General features: G+C 52.2%; 1 protein-coding gene across 1 annotated transcript in view; it reads right to left on the reverse strand.

Annotated features, from left to right (window-relative positions):
- Nucleotides 1–10,255: 10,255 nt before the first annotated feature.
- Nucleotides 10,256–13,309, reverse strand: part of RGS9 (regulator of G protein signaling 9) — a 37,377-nt gene continuing 34,323 nt past the window's right edge. Inside the window, exon 19 of the mRNA XM_067308135.1 lies at nucleotides 10,256–12,828. Coding sequence (XP_067164236.1) covers nucleotides 12,672–12,828 — 157 coding nt within the window. The 3' untranslated portion in view covers nucleotides 10,256–12,671. The remainder of the gene's footprint in view (nucleotides 12,829–13,309) is intronic.

Here is a 13,309-nt window from a genome sequence, read left to right on the forward strand (position 1 = left end):
GCTGTCCCCAACCAGCCGGGCCACCTCTGCCTCTGGTCCCAGGCTCCAACAGAGCTGGACTCCAGCTGGTGACACCCCTTTGCCTGGGCTGGAGAAAGGCAGGCGCTGTCTGGCTTATATACGCTGACCGGAGCAATGTCTTCTGTCTGCAGGATAAGGCTTATCCGTTGCCCTTATTCCCACCTCCTTTTAGGGTGTTCGGTGAATGGACAGAAAGGGGAAAAGTAAAGGTGTTTGGCGTCTCCCTAAAACAAACCCTTGCATGAAATCATCTCATGCAACGCTTGCAGATTAGCCGTAACCTTCCTCTTGTGCGCTGGCTCTCCGTGGGACGTGCTGAGGTGCGTGCCAGAACGCGCCTTGCTGCAGGGCCAAACTGTGCCAAAAGGCTCCGGCAGCAAGCAGGGAGCCAGAAAGCTTGAAAGAGGACGAGGAGCAACCTTGCCCGGGTGCGGAGCCAGGTCGGTCCCTCTGATGGTGTGTTAGATCACAGCCGGGGAGCAAATCCTGCCTGAGCAAGGCACCGAGGCGAAAACAGAAGCCCCTGGGCTTTTGAGTCCTTTTCCCAACACCCTTGTGCTGGGCTGTTTCTCGTGTCTGTACTGCATTATGTCGAGAAGAGCTTCAGAAGCTGCTTTTATTCTGAAGAGGCTCCATTCATTTGAGAGCTGAAACGGAGAACGCAAGTAGAAACAACCGCTCTCGTCTGCAGCTGGGACATGTTCACAGCAGCCATGGTGTGTCCACACGTGAAATAGTGCTGCGCACCCATCTGAGGCGAACGCAGAAGCCTTCCTCTTTGCAAGCCTCTCGGCAGCGAGGTAGGAGAGGTCCCATTTCACAGGTGGGAACACTGAGAGCTAGGGTCGTGGAGGGATTTCACAAGGGGCTCCCAGGCAAAGAAGGGATCAGAGATCATAAGTCCAGGCTGAGTCTGAACGCATGCCCTCTCGCTGCCTCTGAGCACAGCTGAGCCTGTGACTACCAAGAGCTATGAAGCCTTGCAAGCCTTCTGGGCTCACCCCAGGGCTGTAGACCTCCCTGCCTGTCCTCTCCCACGTTGCACGACTCAGAGAAAGGAGCAGAGAAGTGTCAGTGCTCAGATGCACAGTACTTTAGCTGTGTGTAACTAGACAGGACACGCTTGAGCCAAAAGATGAAGACTGAGCTTCCTGTGGCTAAGAGCTTGTATTGAGACGAGTATCCAGTCCTCCTGCCACTTCACCTCTTGACCCCTTGAGAAGGACCCCATGTCCAAAAGTTCTGCAGACCCAAGTGGAACAACTGAAGGTGAGGGCAAAAACATAGAGGTCATTGAAGAAAAGGGGATGCAGGAGACCTGCACGTGCTGGCAGAGCTAGGAAGAGATTTCCTACACCAAGGTCTATCATCTCCCTTCCCTTCCTCTGCTACAAACAAAGATGTGGTTTGAAATACATAGACTCCCAGCCCTGCTTTCATCCAGCTGGCAGCAGACAGGAATTGGCCAGTGGTATTCTCACCACTATACTTGCCTGTTTGTCTGCATATGGACTCCAGCCTCTAGCCCGTGCTGAAATCCAGGTTGTTACCTCCTCCCAGATATTTCACCCACACACCCTATATTAAAGTTAGCATGGGTGTGCTCGCAATCACCCCTCCACTTTGCTCTGGCTCCGGACCCTTGTTCACTAACCGATTACGACCTGACTTAACTAGGAAACTCTTCATCCGAGCACCTTCCCAGCTCCTAGAAAGGCAGTCGCCTCCCGCCAGCCTCACGCGCTCCTTGCAGACAGCAGAGCCTGCTCCTCGGCTCCTTTTCTGTGCCTCCTGGAGAGCTCCTCGGTGCTGATCTGAAGTTTGGATGCAGTGTTGTTTTTGTATATAAATGACATTATGACAAATGATGAAGGATTAAATTACACTTCAATCAAATCAAGCCAAACCAGTAGGGATCGAGGTCCCGGTGGAAAGTATACATGGAGTTCCTCAGCTTCCTGATTTGAATGACTTTGTTCTTCTTCCAGAGAAAGGGGGGTTGGGGGAAGAGAAGAGAGGGGAAAGGGAGAGGAGGGGGGGATTTGGCCTAAAATGAAACATTTTCCTTTTAAGTTGAACATTTGAAAATGGCTGGGAGGAAAGAACTGAAACACTGTAATGGCTGATACTGAAGAACAGCCTGGGACTTTTGCTTTTCGAGAACAGAAGCCAGGGAGAGAGCTGTGGTGTGAAAAAGGCAACGCTGTGCGCCTTGAAGGGGAAGGTGTTTGCGGCAGCCCATCTCCTGCAGACACTGAAAACCCCCTGCAAGGCACTAACCCAATTAGCTCTGCGAAGAGCTGTGCTGTGAAAAGGCAAAGGCACTGAGAGTGGTTTTGGTAAAGGCTAAGACAGCTTCACTCTGCCTTGCACTCCCATCAGAGTCACTTCATTACCTTTGTATTACCAGATCTTGCAAGTGTTGGCTCAAGAGCCTTTCGCTCTGCGTCTCTGTCCAGCTGGAAAGCCTTTCTTTGCATCGCACTGGCTCACAGCACTGTTTTGAGCACAGGAGCATTTCTAAACGCTGCAAAAATGGTCATGTCATGAATGAATTTGCCTGTTGTAGGTAGGCTGATAGGCAGACAGATAGATAGACAAACAGACATTCTGCTTTAAGATTGTATTATACACTACCCGCATTTTAATGCTGACTTTTGTGTGCAAATCTAAGATACTATGCCCAATAGATGCCACTAGTGAAAGTCCAAAGAAGTCAAGCAGAACACATCAGGGATTCATTTGTCTCTCGGGCTGTCTGAGAGACCAGGTCCTATCCCTTTTGGGGTGGTGACGATCTTATGAGCTCAGGGAAACTCAAAACCTTTCTGCCACATGAGGCCAAAATTGCAGAAAACATTCCTCAAAACTTTGGTACCACTTTGGCATGTGAACCACATCCTGTCTGAGACAGACCGGGCAGAAATCCTTTCCCACCTCCTCATTTCATGATTACTGTCCTCAAAACAAGATGCACCACCAACGTGTGCTCCACACCCTTCTTGTTATGCTGTGCGATCTGCAGGACATCCATGAATCTCCAGAAGGAGTGAGCGGACATGCTCCTCTCAATTTAAAGGGTAGCTTACATTATTCCAGTCATAAGATGTGTATCAGCCATACGGGCACCTGCTAGAAGAACCTCTTCCATTTCGTAAATAAAAATGTTGGTCTTATTGAAATGAAAAGCAAAAAAACCCATTTCGGCCCATTTCAGGGCTAGAATGTCGTCCTCAATGCAAGGTAAAGCAACTTCCAATGAAAAAAGAGTGAAGCCCACAAAAGCACACATCTGCACACATGTATACACATGAGCTCAGACACACGCTCCATCCCACAGCTGAACAGGATGAAAAGCAGATCATTCCTTTCTGAAAGCCTTTTTGCTGTGAATTTCCTCCCCATAGTGATAGGTTTTGCAAGGTATTTTAAAGAATAACTTAAGCAATAATTCCCAGGAAACCATTTGTTACCTGTGGTTAATGTCCAATCTGTTCACATTACATCTCAACTTTCTGACACAGAAATCAAGGAGAACACTCGCAGAAATCAGGATCCAAATTGGTTCAGCCTCTGAGGATAATAAAGACTTAGAAATATGTGTAAATTTAAGTGGTTTTGAATAAGGACGGCATTTCAAAAAGCGGTCGAATTGTTACTTTGAAATAAGCCATTATTTTCTGCTTTTTTAAATTCCAGTCTTTAATAGGGGACGAGATCCAGACCGCCGAGAACCAAGGAGAGTTTTTGATGCAAATGAAAAGCAGTATTTAAGAAGCAGAAGTATCCCATAATAGGGCTCACACCAAATTGTTGGCTCCATGATCTGCCTGGAACATCTAGGGATACATCAAAACCCCGGGAATCAGAGCAGATGGGCTTAGAGCCTCTGTCTTTCCAGGCACTGACCTCATGGTTCGCCTTGTGTCTCCTGGTGAGAACAGTTCAGGACTCCCACCACAAGCTGCATTTGAATATCTGCGGCCAGCGAGTACCAAAAGTCTAACCTGGATTCGGATCCGGACACGTAACATGGGCACATGTTGCCGTGGCAGGGAAGGGATAGGAGAAAAGCTCCTGAAGTCTCTTTGGACTCTCTTTTCGCTGATCCTGTCCCTCACAAGTGTTCCAGGAAAAACGGGATTTGCGAAAGGGCCGGAGAGGAAACCCACAAGACTCTCATTCTTGTGCGAATGAATCTGAGAGTCGGCGGCGGGTGCAACGGCCGAGGGGAAGCGGGGTCTACGTGCGCGTGCTCCGCGCTGGCTGCGCTGCCGCCTGCAGCTCGCTCGCCGGGCAGCGCCCAGCCCTTCCCGCTTCCCTTCTCGCAGGGAATCCATCCGGTGAGGAAGCTTCACCCGCGTGAATATGAGGGCTTCGCGCCCCGTTAAGCGCGTTCAGGACCTTCTTGCCATGCCAGAGGGGCTGCTGCAGCTGCTGGGCTGCACGTTTCCCAACCGGCGAGCGCAGAGCCTGCTCCGGGGACTGCGCTGATTCGACGGAGAAGAGGAGATGGGACGGCAGGGGAGGGGATGAAGGAGCGTCCAGCACGTCTGGGCCCCAGGGGTGCAGGAGACCCTGGCAGGAGGGACTGACCCTCCTCGGGGCCACGGCAGTGCCGGGCAGCTCTCGGAGGGCTGCAGTTGGCAGCGGTGCTGAGTCCACGGGCTGGCACAGCGAGCCGGCCGGCGGCAGCTCCGGCAGCCGGCTGCGCCTCTCCCGATGCGGAGCGATGGGGAGGCAGCCTGGGAGCAAGGCTCTCCTCCTTGGCACCTGGGGAAGGGTGAGGTCCTTCCTACGCCAGGGACCTCCTACAGCCTACATCTTCCTCCTCCTCCTCCTCCTGGCGGGGAGAGGACAAACACAAACCATTAAATGCCACGGGGAGACGCAGCGACACATCCGCAAAGCGGAGAAGCCGCCCCACGGCACACGCACGGGGGAGGCAGCGGTGCGGAGAGCCCGACCCAGCGGAGCACGGCGCACCAGGTGAGGGCTAGCGGGGCGAAAACGTACGCTGGCCCTTAAAAAAAAAAAAAAAATCGCCGTTACCCACCCTCCTGCAAGCAAACAGGCGGAACTTTCGCGCAGATTGCTCCGAAAACAAAAGGGCCACGGTCGGGATTGGCAGGAGCAACCTCACTCGTGCACATCTATTTAACAAGAAAGCTCATTGATAAGCAAACCACCTGACGCTTGCACAGCAGAAAATAAAACACCTGGTTCTGCCTGTGGGTTGATAAGCCAATATCTTTAATCTTTTTCTTTTTTTTCCTCTTGATGACTGAAGTACACACTCCGTGCGGCCCTCTGCTCCAGCCGCATTGGTAACAGTAACAAAGCTTTGATGTCCCCCTCATTCAACAGAATGTTGTTTAGTTCAAAGTGAAGAACAGAGGCAATTCTTTGCTTTTAAATTATTAGCTCCCTAAGTCTTCTGTAATGATATAGTTTGACTGAAGTGTGCAGTTTATTAACTACATAAAGACGATATTATTAGAGTGGAGAAAGGCAGCCGAAAGTTTTGCCTTTCAGCTCAGCAGCAGGGGTTTTTGATACTTTGATCTCAATCAATGCTAAATGTCTTTGTGAGATAGAGGGAGCAGCAGAAATTACCTTTGGCACCATGACTACATCAATTATTTAGTTCTTTTTCTTATAAATTAAAGTGTTCTTCAACTTTTACCCCAATTTTTTCTTCTTCTTCTTTTTTTTTTTTTCCCTTCAGTTGATTGGGGAAAAAGAAAGCTGACTAGAAGAAGCCTGGCTGTGAACATTAATAAAAATCCCACTGACCTTTCTCCATCCTGGTCTGGAAGGGTCTTCTCTGGGGTGAGGAGATGGATTCGTGTTAACAACAACAGCAAAAGGGTAGCTTGGGTTAATGTGCTGTTTAACCAAATGGCTGCATAGATTGTTATTGCAAATTTGTCTATGTCTAGCCCAGTTCTTTTTGGTCTTTCTAGCATGAATGCAGCCACAAAAATGGGACGCCTGATGGAAACAGGAGTGCTCTGAGCAGGATTTAAAATGTTGGTGTTTGTTAAGGTTCCTTCCATTGCTCCCAGCACAGTGCAACAGAGGGAAATTTTAGGAGCAAGGACTGGACAGCCCCTATCTTGAGTAACAAAAAGAACAAATCCAGGGCTCCTGAGCTAAAAGCAGAGCTTATAAAGAGCCAGACCCCCGTACCCGGGCCTGCAACAGGCTTCAGCGCTCTACACACTGGATGCACAGGAGGTTTCTGGAGATCTCCTACCATGTTCTCACCCAGGAGATACCTAAGCCTAGCAAAATGCCAGCCTTTGCGTGCCGGCTGAGCTGTCACTCAAACACAACTGTACTGTCCAGGGACACGATCCTCTTTCGCCTGCAGTAAGGCGGCGTTGCTCATCCTTTGCTTGTCTGCACACCCCCTCACCAAAAAGAAATTTTAAATCAACTCCCTGTTAGCCTGTCTGACTCCCTTCCCCGGGGACAGAGGGAATTCGGCACGACCAGCCTAGAGGGGAGCGGGGTTAATACAGCCCCGTGCTTTTGTTGGACAGCAGTAGATGGACAGAGATGTTTCAGGGAATTTGTGCTCTTCTAATTCTCCGGGGAAGAGGCAGGCTGATGGCCAGCGTGCAGAGGCGAGGGAGGAGGGTATCCCTGCAATTTACGGGATGGCAGTTAGCAGCTGGGCTGCAGCGCTGTGGTGTACCAGCGCCTGTTAGAAACCACTGGAAGCCGAACCTCAGCCGGGCACGTGAGCGGCAGGACCAGGCAGCCGCTGAGGAGCTGGACTCTGCACCCAGGGCTGTGCCTGGCGCAGCCCGAGCACTCCAATACTGTCCTTTGGCCTGCGCATTTTTTTCTGAGGGAGAAATAAAAGAGGTCTTTGCAGAGATGTTGAAGCATGAACTATGGGAACTTCAGTATATTTATATGTAGAACATGTTGGAGAACAACATAATTCTGTCTTCATGGTGATCAAAGTTTTGCAAGGAGGAGGGCTCGAGACAGTGCGCCGAGCTGCTATGGCAACGTGAATTTTAAAAAGTAAACTGACTTGCAAGAGCTTATCTTTAGTGCGGTGTGGAACAGATGTGGGAATGTCTACCCTGAACGGGATCCTGCGAGGCGCTCACCTCTGCTTCCGGGCCAGGCATATTGCAAAACGCATAAGACATAACCCTGGAGGCGAGGGGAAGATCCACCGGCGACTGGATTTCTTCTGATGTCCCTGAGGCTCCTGCACCCCAAAAAAGCCAAGTCATGAAGATTCCTTCATCATATATTTGTCACTGTTCCTGCTGGGGGGAGAACGTGCCATGAACCACTTCGGTTCCACTCACGTCCTATTCTGGGACCTGAGTGGGATGTAACGTGATGCAGCGCCAGCGCAGAGGTGAATTCCACCCACAGAGCCCCATCTCCGAGGGCGTCACGACGTGGGTTCAGCTTACATCTCGGCTTTCAAGCCCCCCCTCGCTAAAGACGAAGGCAGCGGTGCCAGTAAAGGTTCGGACGGCTCCTTTCGCAGGGGGATGCTGCGAGGAGCTGTCACGCTCTGAGTCAGCTGTTCTTCCCCTGCTGGCATTTCGGGCAGGAAGAGCTTGCTCACACAACTATCCGAACCACGCGGCCTGCCAAAACCACACTGGGAATCTCATGGGAACGAGCTCTCTCCGGAGCCAACTGGTACTTCCTGCCTCTGAGGCCTGATCCTGCGGGATGCCAGGGGCTCGCTGTTCCGTTTTTAAGTTCGTGAGACCTGAGCAATGTGCGGTCCAAGACTTTAGGGGAAAAAAAGCAGGTTCTCGAGTGTTTTTGGCGCTTTGGCTCTATGTCCCAGCTGGAGAGGAGAGAGCGAAACGTCGGACTTGCAGGGAGATTTGAGAGATGCCAAGTGCCAGGAAAGCAGCTCGCTGACTTGGGCGTTTCGCTAGGCGCCCGGTTAGGCAGGCGCAGGTCCGCGTCCCAAACCCGGCTCTGCCGCCGAGCGGCGGCTCAGGCGCCCGCGTGCGCTCGGGCCCCGCGGCGCGGGGGGGGTCGCAAAGCGGCCCCAGGGCGGCTGCAGCAGGCTCGACCCCGCAGCCGGCATCGCTCCGCTGAGCTCCGCCGGGACGCGGGAATCGGCTCCCATCCTGTCCCAACAGCGTCTCCTTGAGGCTGCTGGATGAGGCGGCTTGGAGAGCGCTCTCAGCCAGCCTGGTGGGAAACCCCGGGAGCTCTCCTTGCTTTGCCGGCTGGACCATTCGCTGGACAGGCGGACGCACCCCGCGACGTCTGGTGCAGCCTGAGCCGGGACAACGCGCTCTGGAGGAGGCCACCGCACGGGCTGCCCGGGATGTCCTCCCGGGAGCGGAGGGCGCGGAAGGAACCACGTTGCGAATCGAGCGTCTTCCTTCTCCCTGCCGGGCCTGTTCGAAGAACGGCGCAAGTCCACCCGTTGCAGCGCCTCCTTCAGCGCCTCGATCCGCACCTAGAGGACGGGGGGGGTCTTCTGAGCGCCGGGGCTGCACCGCGCGCCTCTGCTCTGAGCAGGGGTCCTCTCGTCGGGCCCGCGCTGGGGGGAGCTGGAAGGCCGCGGCCGCCGCGCGGGTCCCGCGGGGAGCTGCCGACTGCAGCCAGCCACGCGGGAGGCAGGTGCGGCGGACTCCCGCTCCGAGCAGGGCACGGGGTTTCCTCGCCGCCGCTGGAGCCTTCTTTCTTCTGTCAGCCGAACAGCGGGGAGTTTTCTGAGAAACTGCCCACAGGGAGCGATCACTTTTTCCAGTCATTAACCTTACACATCCCTCGCATTATCGGAATACTTTGGATGTCTAAGTTGCCGCAGTGAGCTAATTCTTCCAGGTGACTCCAGGCAGCTTTAAATGGGCTGGTGCACAGCGAGGGGATTTGAACTGCGAGAGCTGAAAGCACTCCAGCCTCCGGCACGTCAGGCCTCCAACGGGGGCGAGATCGTCAGATGTCACCGCGCTCGCGGAGCGGAGCGACGGGAGGGATTCGGGGCCTCTGCGGCGGCGGTTTTCATCCCGCGCTCTGCAGCCTCCGGGGGGTCCGTGGGCCGAGGTGTCTGCGATCGCCAAGGAAGGAAAGCAAGCCAGCGGCTTGAGATTCACGACATGGGGGCCTGGCCCCCATGGGGAAAAATTGCAGAAGTCCTCACATTGGAAAAGACTGAAAAAAGCGCTGCCCTGCAGGGATAAGTGATGGGAACCCTCAGTGCTGACCTCGGGGACGTGTAGGTGTCACCATTCAAATCTACTCGTTTTGAGTCTACCTGCACGATACTCAGAGGGTGTCGGAGCCCTGACAGAGCCTCTGCTTTGGGGTACTGGAGCCCTTCTGCTGATGTAGAAGAGGGGCACGAGGCCAAGGCACTACTCAAGTCCTCCTTTCGTGCCCCAAGTTGCGCCTGCCGCCTGGTTCTGGCGCTAGCCGCGGGGCGCTGGGCTGCGATTCGCCTCCCGTGCTCAAAGCAGGTGCGACACGGGTCCGACCCAGCGCAGCACGCTACGTCTCCGTGTCGCAGACGCTGCCCTTCCTCGGCTCTAAGGGCCGTTGCCGGCACACGTGTGCCGTCTCCGTGTTGAGCCCGACCCTGGCCTGTCTGCGGAGAAGGGGAGATTTTCGCAGTGTGTCCAGCAAGAAGCAGAACAGGTCACCAGACGGCGTGAGCTCTCGGTTACTCCTGTGCGTTGCTGCAGAGCCGGCACAGGCTGGACAGCGTCAGCCTGAGCTCCACCGAGCAACCGCAAACCTTATCTAGAAGTAAAACACTGGATTGTCTCCACCCCAGTCCACTGAAAATAAACTCAGCGATATTTCCGCAAATCCCCCATGCCTCTTTACGACGAAGGAAGTGCCACCCCAGCAGGGTCACCGAGGACAGGACCTGCTTTTTAACAAGGGTTTCTCAGTGTGTTCCTTCGTCCCTGCGTCTAGCTAACTGCATGTCATTAGAAAGAGATTCTCCTGATAACTGGGTATTTTATAGCACCAGTTGCATGACTGTTGCTAAGTCTATAATAAATAACAGTAGTGTTAGAGTTTGTCATGGAGAACTTCAGGCTGTGGAATGCGACATGACATGTGTCTTCCTCAGGAAGCTCAGAGGATATGCTGGAACCGACAGACCTGGTGGGAAAGCCAGCCTGGGGAGTTGTTGTCGAGCCTTCGCCCCTGCTGCCTGTGCATTGCAGGCAATGCTAAAGGGAAGGAAACCACAGACGCTTGGGTTCCACATGACTGCGTTTACTAACTCCACAGAAGTGTGACACAAGTCCCAGCCAAAGATACGCTCTGCCGTTCCGCTACGTCTGTTGACTTCTGAAGTAGAAGACAAGCAGGAGCTCCAAAGAGGAACTCCAGACTGGTGGGAGAAATATTAATATTATAAGAATTCTTATAATATTAACATGTGCATAATAGTAAATATAATATTATTAATTCGTACACATCACAGTGTCTTCCTATCATTGTGTTTCCTGGATTACAAAATTACCTCTCTCCAACTAGGAGTGGCCGAGTAACAATATTAACAAAACAACAGCGAAAGACACCGTATTTGTCTCTCATGGATAATAGGCGGCCACCACTAGCAACCACCGCGGCAGAACCAGGTCGTTCTAATACAGCGAAGCCAATAAGAGCAAACACACACTCGTACAAAGAGAAACACGGGATCTGCACAGTCCTGTTATCCTTATTCAAATCAAAACCCGGCATGCAGGCAGTGTGGTTTCCGACGGGGCAAGGACAACCCAAGTTTGATCATAACTGCATTCTACCACAGTTACGTCTCCATTGCCTTTTTAGAGAGTTTCTGAGGCCCGATTCGTGGGCATCTGCCCATTCTCCTCGCTTTCAGACAGCTGCCCAGCAAAAGACAGACCAGCCGAGGGGACCCTCAGGCCTGCCTTGCTCCTGGGGACACGCGCCAGCACACGCTTGGCTTCAGCTTGGATGGGCCCCAGCGCGCTGCCCCTGGCCTGGCTTCCCACGCGTATCTGCAGATAAGGTTTGTAGGCAGCTTGCCAGCAGGGCAGTATGGACCTAAACAGCTAGTTTAGGCCACAGGGACACTGGATGTGCCGGATCAGCCAAATATCACTTTCAGCTGAGCGGCAGGGCTTGCTGCGTAGGTTGGGATGTGGCTGCACTGAGCCAAAATCCCTGGAAGAAGGCAGCAGGGCACAGGGACAGTGGGGGGCAGCACCATCCTGCTGGACCTTTGCTTTGGGACGGTGCGAGTTTCTGCTGCTCTGGGAAAGAGTGTCTGGAAATAGAGATGTGACAGTTTATCGATTTTCTGAAACTGTCCTGCTGTCCCGTGATTAGGAGAAAAAGTGTCATCCTGAACCTGGGTTCTGAAGGCAAGAACCATGCTACATGTTTCGGAGCATCTGATCGCAGCCCTTACGGGTCAGCCCACGGCAGCTCATGTCTCGCTCCAACAGGCTGCTTTTTCTGCTAATCTCTGCAAAAGCAGCCACATACAATGCACTGAACAGCAGCTTCACCTCCTGCCCTGGAAATGTGGACCACTGAGCATGCAGGAGAAGGAGAGCCTTTACATCCTGTAGCAGAAATTGGAAAGATGAACCATGCCAGCCACACAGGCAGAGCTCCATATACAACTAGAAAATACAAAATAGCAACATCTAAAGTCACAGGCCACACGGCCAAATTACAGAATAATGAACCACATCACACACATCTAGGAAACCCCTCTGCACTTGAACAAAAAGTCCATCTCGAAACACTGACACCATGTAAGGAGAGTGATGTTCTAACACTCTCGACAACAATGCAGTTAAAGATGGTGGCAATGCATCAGTCTGAGTTTGGAGTGGCCCAAACCACCAACACAGATTTGATTCTGATCTTCCCAGGTGTTGCAGGGATGCAGTTCAATTCAGGGCACTGAGAAGCCACAAAAGGGAAATCAGAACTAATACAGAAGTGCCCCGGAGCCTCTCCCGTTCTCCTGTAGCACATACTCTTTGAGATGATTTTTGTTTTTCATCAAGGAGTGATGCCATGCCATACAGTACATGGCTTCTCATGAAGTGTTTAATTTATACTGCCTGGCAATCAGCTGTCCCTTAGTGAAATTGCTTTAAAATTAAAAATTCTTATTAACAATAAGAGGTGGACCCAAGCTGGGGACCCAAACACGCCCCAGTCTCGGCAGTGCTTGAAGTCTGAGTCCTGCTCTGAAAAATGCCTGCAAGCTCTGTTCCAGCTGTGTTGCGTACAGTGTGCTGACACCTCATGGCCAAGCAAGTCAGATAAGACACCATTTCCCAGGAGATATATATGCATATATATGTGCGTGTGTGTATATATATATATATGCATGTATATGTATATATTCTGCATCTGGAATAAGGCAAGAAATGAGGTTCATTTATCAAGAAGTTTGCAATGAATGGATCTTAATATACGAAAGATAGGAGGGAAAATAAGTCCAGAAATGCTTCAGATTCTTAAATTACAAACAGATGGGTCTGTCAGGGTCCATTATTCATAACTGTGGTAGTCTGAGCTTCCTTGACACTGAAGGATGGCTCTAATGCACTTCTTTAACAGCATGGTTCTGGTACTGAACCACACGTGGCAAAAGCAGGTCACATCCCAGCTGCTTCAAGGGCTGCTTGTTACCCTGCTCGCCCTTCTTCCGTAGGGTTCTCCCAAGGGCAGATGACCTCCTTCGCAGAGTCCTTACAGGCTTGGTGGCAGTGGTCCTCTTCCTCCTCAGAGTCTGCGGGGTGGATTCGGCTCTCCGAAGAAACGTCCATTTTTATTTGGAAGAAGCTGCGTTGCGAAATAAAAACTCATCACGCGTAAGGCCCTTTTTGAAGTGCTCTCTGAGACAGCAAACACACAGCACGGAGCCTGGCTTTGAGCTTTCTACTGTTCAAACCCCAATTCTCAAAGCAAAACTCCCGGGCACGAGCCCGCACGGATTGAAAGGGAAGAAAACGTGCGCTCCAGCCCCTTTGAAGCAAAGCCGCTGTGCGACACGGCTCCACCGCAGCCAGAGCGCACTGCCAGGTGTGTAACGAGCCCTCACACTCGTGCTTTTGGTTTTATAATACGGATTCATCTAGCCGGTCAGCAGCGCAGGTGAATCAGAACAGGCTGAGCGCACGTTAATTTTAGGGAGGGGTGAGGCTAGGATTTGGTTTCAACAGTGACAGGCTCTTTAGGCAAAAATCACCATTCCTGTAACAGCCTGTGCCAAAATGACAACGGTTTGGAGGTTCTCTCTCAAGATACCTGCCATCCTGTGACC

The sequence above is a fragment of the Apteryx mantelli genome, chromosome 19 (assembly GCF_036417845.1).
Source record: "Apteryx mantelli isolate bAptMan1 chromosome 19, bAptMan1.hap1, whole genome shotgun sequence".
In the NCBI taxonomy this organism is placed as follows: domain Eukaryota; kingdom Metazoa; phylum Chordata; class Aves; order Apterygiformes; family Apterygidae; genus Apteryx; species Apteryx mantelli.